Below are 7,309 nucleotides of genomic sequence, written 5' to 3'. Positions count from 1 at the left end.
ACGGACGGACAGCCGGACGGACGGACGGACAAGCTGATTCCAGTATACCCCCCTTACAACTTTGTTGTGCGGGGGTATAATAACTTCCCTTTTTATCCGAATCAGACCGAGACTGTGCTGCCTGATCATGGTTTGCACTGTTTGCTATTCATTTAGTAAATATTTTGAAATTTTACCCTAAAATTGATGAATGGTTTTGTCCAGATTGAAAGATGGACAAATCCATTTAAGACATTTAGTGTGGAACAGGTTTAAATGGAAAAAAGATTATTTAATTGAGGTATGGAAATACTTCATTATCTAGAGTAATGACGGGTAAAAAAAACATTATAGCCGAACAAATCATTTATGACCATAATACTATTTTATTATACTTAAATACAAATACATTTCATACTTTTGTAGTGTATGTACAAGTATTGAATTTTTTTTTTCAAAGGACTAGATGATAACAAATGATATGATGTTTTCTTTTCATATTCTGTTTTAAAGCATTTGAAAGCCTGTTTCCTTAAAGGGACTCTACTGAGATTTTTTGACATGGCCGAAGAGGAAATAAATTTTCAAGATTAATGTTTAATTAGGAATCCATATAAGTGACTTATGTAAACAAGATATTAGATCAATTGCTCACTCTGTTTTTCCAGAATAATTTTTCTAAATGTGAAAAATGACATGAAATTGAAAAGTGTTGCAAATTGAACCAGAAAAAAGCTAAAAAATATTATTTTCAATATTTCTGCGAGTACATTTTTTAATTATCTTTGTATATCGTTCTCTTTTAAGAGTCCCTGTTGATCTAAGAAATTCAAAATTTATATTTTCAGGATTTTTAACCTCAGTGGAGTTCCTTTTAAGTGTATAATTTTTGTGTTTATTTGATTGGGTTTACGTCACACCAACACAGTAATATGTGATATGATGATGTTCCAGCTTTACTGGTGGAGGCAGACCTCAGGTGCCCTTCCGTTCATTATTTCAGGCAAGAACAGGCACCCGTGTAGAACAGACATTCCTTGCGCTAGCTAAAGTGAATAAATCTATATATCTACTGTAATAATTATTGTTCAAATCTTAACAAAAGAATACAAAATGTTTGTATGAAAGAAATATGGTAGAAAATTACCTTAAAAGCGAATGATGCATACACAAATTCATCGCTACACAGATAAAACCCTACTCAGAATAGCAAAATAATAATTTTGTTCTGAAACGTTTTATTCTGTTTGTGTACAATATGCATGTTAGTTAAATAAGAGGCATTCAATGCAGCAACTCTTGAGAATTGAAGATAAAATTATTGAAACAATATATTATTACTTTTGATAAATTAAAAAAAAAATAATTCCTAAGATATAACACAATACCCTTTAAAAAGTTATAATGTTCAGTTGTTTCTTTATTTTGTTTTGTGTAAAGTAAATATTATGTTTACAAATCTGAAATTGTGTGCATGTACAACTATATTACAGCATTATTCTGTGGTTCTTAGGGTAAGAAATTTACACAATACGATACTGATTGTACAAAACAAGATGGTACAAAAAACAAAGTAAATGCTTATTCGTATATTTATATCATATTCTTCAAAATTTGGTCTTCAGTGTAAAGCTAATTCATGCTTAGCTTTTTTAATAACATTATAATTGTATAATAAATATTAACTAAAAATTATTTATAAATCGGTGCTGTAATTTTCGGAACCGGCCGAAGACCCGCCGGAATGTGTACGGGTGTGACCACTTGACATTTTCGTATTCTTAATATCTTTATTTGATATACTAGTCTTTAATCCGCTAGTTGATTTGACATTTGGTGAACTATGTTTGCCCGTGTGCGGTGACGAATTCAAGTCATTTTCTTTCCCTTTGTTAAACGAGGTCAATTCTATTGTGTCAAGACTACTTCTTTGCCCACCTCTGGCATGAGCAACTTGCACACTATCTATGGCCATCTCCACGCTGCTTATAGAATTATTCATATTTCTCGACTCTTTGTCTTTATTTTTAGCTTTCTCTCCCTTTTCCTTCTTCATTTGTTTAGCTTTGGTAAATTTCGGCTTCGCTGCCGCATCATCTTCAGTGATTGTTGGCAATTTGCCAGTTTCATCTAACTGGACAGGTATATCATCTAAGAATGAAATATATACATTAATAAATAAACACCAAATCATAATATCAACTATCATTACTCTTTTTTTAATAAACATTTTACCTTTATATTTAAATGGTATGTTACTTAAAACTTAAAAGAGAAACCCCAAAGAGCCCCATTTAATCAATATCACTGGTGACTCAGATTAAGTAAGAGCTGTGAAACATTCATTTTACTAACAATTTCACTTATATAAGAAATGTATAACAAATCAAAGATGAAATCTTCATGCTCAAGATACAAAATATCTTCGAAGGAGTAAAAAGTCCAGTACCATGACCAAGAAATTTGCTTCTTTGTAAGAAATTATCATTTATACAAACCTGGTAATTTCTTGGCTCTAAAAGAGGCATTGGTTATTGCAGTTTTGGATAGAGTATAGTTTGATGATGCTGGTGACAAAGCGAGGCTCAAACCAATTGGTCCATCATCTGGCTGTCCGCTAGGATTCTCCCTCAACGAGTTCCTTATTGCATTTGTTACCTATAATATACCAAGGTAAAGGTAAAAAGTTCGTAGATCAATACTTACAAGCATAACATAAAAAAACCCACCTCATAACAACTTATTGAGTCAATACTTAACAGGCATAACATCAAAGAAAAGCTCATAACAAGTTCTTAAATCAGTACTTTATAGGCATAACATCAGCAAATAGGTCATAACAAGTTCTAGAATCAATAATTATAGGCATAACATCAAAGAAAAGCTCATAAGTTCTTGAATCAATATTTTATCAAAGAAAAGCTCATAAGTTCTTGAACCAATACTTTAAGCATAACATCATAAGCATTTCATCAGAGAAAAGCTCATAACAATTTCTTGAATCAAAACTTACAAGCATAACACCAGAGAACAACTTCAAATCAATACTTTCACGAATAATGTCAGCAAATAGCTCATAACAAGTTCTTTAATCAATACTTTACAGGCATAACATCAGAGAAAAGCTCATAAAAAGTTCTTAAACCAATAAGTAGCATAACATTAGAGAAAAGCTCATAACAAGTTTTAAAATCAATACTTAAAAGCATAACAAGAGAAAAAGCTCACAAATCTGTACTTACAAGCATAACATCAGAGAAAAGCTCATAACAAGCTCACAAATCAATACTTAAAAGCATAAAAAGAGAAATAGCTCACAAATCAGTACTTACAAGCATAACACCAGAGAAAAAAGCTCACAAATCAGTACTTACAAGCATAACACCAGAGATAAAGCTCACAAATCAGTACTTACAAGCATAACACCAGAGATAAAGCTCACAAATCAGTACTTACAAGCATAACACCAGAGAAAAAGCTCACAAATCAGTACTTACAAGCATAACATCAGAGAAAAAGCTCACAAATCAGTACTTACAAGCATAACATCAGAGAAAAAGCTCACAAATCAGTACTTACAAGCATAACATCAGAGAAAAGCTCATAACAAGCTCTGTAATGGATATCAACTATAGCTTGAGCCCCTGGTCCTGCCTGGCCATTAAACCTGAAATAGTTATAAAGTGCTGTTTTGTTTTTTCTAATGGAATCTAAATACAATGTACATAACCAACTGTTAAGGTAATATTTATTTCATTTTCAAAAACAGATCACATTAATTTCAATATGGAAGGGCTTTTTGTTTGCACAGTATAACTCAATGGATAACATTTGCAATTACTTTTTTTTCAATCTTCCTGTTCCACAATTACATTTTTTTAAAACCTTATTTAAGTGTGTCATGTTGAAAACTTTTTTGTTATGTTTTTATTTTTTAGTTTATACAAATTCATTTTACTACGCTTGTGTTGGAAGATATAAGCTTATTGAAATATTCTCGAAACCGTTCCTGAAACCAACCAGGACTAAGCAATGAATGTAAAGTTTCTTGCTCAAGGAAACAACGGCTTGCCCCTGACAGGGTCTGAACCCACAAGGTCAGCAAACCTTAGATTACTTGTCAGACATGTTAATCACTCAGACAGGCCGCCACTCTTTTTATTTTTGGATTGACTAGTTTAAGACTTAACACAAACATACCATTTCTGCTGTTTGCTGGAAATTTCATCATTCTAGTGAAAATAAATATTATCACAGTACAAATTAAGTTGAACATACATAACTCACATGATGTAATATAAACAGGACAGCATATCAATAAGTAACGCTGGACTGACGCTGATTCTTGGACTGAGCTCTCCACTCCGACTCGTATGTTGCGAATAATCAGTAAGGTTTGCCGTGTTCGTTCTTATGACATCATCGTCATCATCTACTTGCATCAGTGTATGAAAGCCTGTAGTCACTATCCTGTAAATAAATAGTATCCTGTGTTACAGGGTTTCACTAGTAATAGACACAAGGCTATCTGATAGGTATGAGGGGGCATAGCCCCCGAGTATTAATTAGATTGCTGAGTGTTTTGATGTTCTTTCTCTTTTGTATCATAGTCAAACATAAAAACACGTTCCCTGTCGTCACAATGTGAAACCCCAGAAAAAAAGTAACCAATGAATGAGGATCTGAATATGATATGCATAAGAAATTACTGCTTTATAAAGTTTACACAGTACATTTTCTGATCATGGACTGAGCTGTTAGCTATTCAGTCATTACTAAATTTGTATAAAAAGTATAGGTAAGTTCACATTGGGCTCCTATAATATACACTGTGGGGAGCACATGGTAGCCATTTTGCCTTTTCATTCTATCTTTCCTTCTTGTACTCATACACATGTATTTAGTTATCATTTCTCATAGACACTTCATTTATTGACTGACATTGTACATAATTGTGGTCTGTAACCATTATATCATATTTTCTCTGGAAGAAAATAACAGCAGACAATAACATCTCCCCTTTTAAATAATGTAACCTACTAGTGGGGGCAGAATATTTTGTGTAAAGTTACAACAAGTAACTTGAGTTACAGAATAAATATAAGGTTTAATTTCATCTTAAAATAAATCTGCATTGTTTCCTGCTAAACAATCTTGTAATAAAACATTGTATGTATGAAATAACTATCTTGTAATTATATTGTATGGTAACTTTAAGCACAGAGCAAGTATCTTGTAATTGTAATTAATAAATATGAGTTAACCTCAATAAATTTTCAAGCATTGTTTTTCCATGTAAGCAATTCGATAATTTTCAATGTTTTTTGCATATTGTTATCATGTTTAAGGGGCGTCCGTGGCTGAGTGGTTATGGTTGTTGACTTCAAACCACTTGCACACCACTGTGGGTTCGAATCATGACAGGGACTTTGGATTCTTTCATGTGAGAAAGCTAACCAGCTAGCTTACGGAACGTCGGTGGTTCTACTCAGGTGCCTGTTTGTGCCTGAAATAATGCACAGAAGGGCATCTGAGGTCTTCTCCACCAGTAAAACTTGAACGTTGCCATATGAACTTATTCATCAAATAACAAACTGTTGAAATTTGATTGGCTAAAATTCTTTACAATTTATGACGTAAAGCATATTTCTACAAAAAATAAATGATACATTACATATTTTTATCTTTTATTAAAGATCATATTTTCTATAAAGTAATTTATCCAAATCTATATTTAAAATTAAAAATATATAACCAAAATGAACAAATAAGTTCATATTCTACTATGGTTTTCCGCAAATGCAAAAAATTATCATGAAAAAAAATCATCTCTATAATTTTTTAAAAGGCTATATCTTACATACCGCAGAAACTATAGAAAATTTTACACACTAAATATTGGCAAAAATAAACAGCCAACTCTTATCAATAACTGAAGAAACATTCTATCTTGCAAGTAAATTTTCTAAGAAGATATCCCGCAATTTCGCACCAAAAAATATTCATTTGTCTACGGCAGTATGACAAAAATCTATAGAAAATGTTCACATACAAATCTGTTTTCCCCACGGGAAATATAACACTGTAATAGATAATATCATGTCTTAGAACAAAGGCACGGTGACGAATTGACATCTTGAGTATTGAGATATCGTAGGGTTAAATGCAGCACTGTCATTACTCAACTAACTTAAAGAGCGAGCAAGGACTTAAATGCAGATAATCTTAATATTGTAAGATCTATGACATTCATCCTATTTATTGGTATTTCTATGACAATTAAAATATTTTTCCTGGAAAATTACCATATCAGTGACATGCTCATTCTTAAATTTCTTCATCTTACTTTCATGACCCTGTTGTATATACACTATTTTAAACATATCGAAAAATTTAATTCAAATGCTATCTGAGAGGTAATAATAACTTTAAATTAACTATGTGCTTCCAGTATTATAAGGGTTATAGGCCAATTTACATTATTTCAGGCACAATCGGGCACCTGAGTAGAACCACCCATGTTCTGTTAGCTAGCTGGATAGCTCCCTCACATCAATGAAACCAAAGTCCCTGTAATAAGATCTCAAAGCTTACCTGGAGCACATTTTGCAGAATGTTTTATGAGATCGTGCCGACAAGGTGGAGATATTGTTATGGTAACACTGTAGTAGGTACGCCAAGATGCTGTGCCGATTCTGACCATTGATGGACTCATACTGGGGATGGGGGCCATCTTGGTACACTGTCTGTTCCGCATTAAATCTCAGCAACAATGATTCGGATAATGGTGCACAGCTTAAGGTCTGCGGCTGAAAAAAATAAAATAAAAACAATGGTAGGGCTATTCTACAAGCTGCAGCTGTAAATAAAGGTCTTTGGCTGTAAAAATAAAATAAAAACAATGGTGGCGATATTCTACAAGCTGCAGCTGTAAATAAAGGTCTGTGGCTGTAAAAGTAAATCTTTACCAATGGAGGTGTCATATCCAATCTGTTTTCTTGTTGTTTTTTCTCTATAATATTTCTTTGGATGCCTGAAAGGCTTAACCTGTAAATCTGGACAAAACCATTTATCATATTTCATATACATGTGTATGTGAACTTTTTTTGATGATCAAGTGGGAGATTATTCTTCAAAAAGAGGGAGATTTTAGAATTTGCAATAAACACTTTAAGAAGGAAATTCTTACATCAAAAATTGGGAGATTTCTTTAATTTCTTTAAATACCCCTTATTTTATGAAAAATCTTTGAAAATATGGCTGCAGAAAGTGGGAGTCTCCCGCTAAAAATGCATGATGTTTAGAGAAAATTTCAAAATATATACTGACT

At 32.5% G+C, this 7,309-nt stretch overlaps 1 protein-coding gene across 2 annotated transcripts in view; it reads right to left on the bottom strand.

Annotated features, from left to right (window-relative positions):
* Positions 1–1,666: 1,666 nt before the first annotated feature.
* LOC132751421 (hyccin-like) overlaps positions 1,667–7,309 on the bottom strand; it is an 82,287-nt gene continuing 76,644 nt past the window's right edge. For both annotated transcript variants that reach the window (XM_060741571.1, XM_060741572.1), the window contains 5 exons: positions 6,574–6,788; positions 4,267–4,449; positions 3,559–3,646; positions 2,478–2,637; positions 1,667–2,130 (listed from right to left, as the gene is read on the bottom strand). In XM_060741571.1, coding sequence (XP_060597554.1) covers positions 1,676–2,130; positions 2,478–2,637; positions 3,559–3,646; positions 4,267–4,449; positions 6,574–6,788 — 1,101 coding nt within the window. In that variant the 3' untranslated portion in view covers positions 1,667–1,675. The remainder of the gene's footprint in view (positions 2,131–2,477; positions 2,638–3,558; positions 3,647–4,266; positions 4,450–6,573; positions 6,789–7,309) is intronic.

The sequence above is a fragment of the Ruditapes philippinarum genome, unplaced genomic scaffold (genome assembly GCF_026571515.1).
Source record: "Ruditapes philippinarum isolate M1 unplaced genomic scaffold, ASM2657151v2 ctg3426_1_1_1_1, whole genome shotgun sequence".
NCBI lineage: Eukaryota > Metazoa > Mollusca > Bivalvia > Venerida > Veneridae > Ruditapes > Ruditapes philippinarum.
This window is presented reverse-complemented; position numbering and strand designations above follow the sequence as displayed.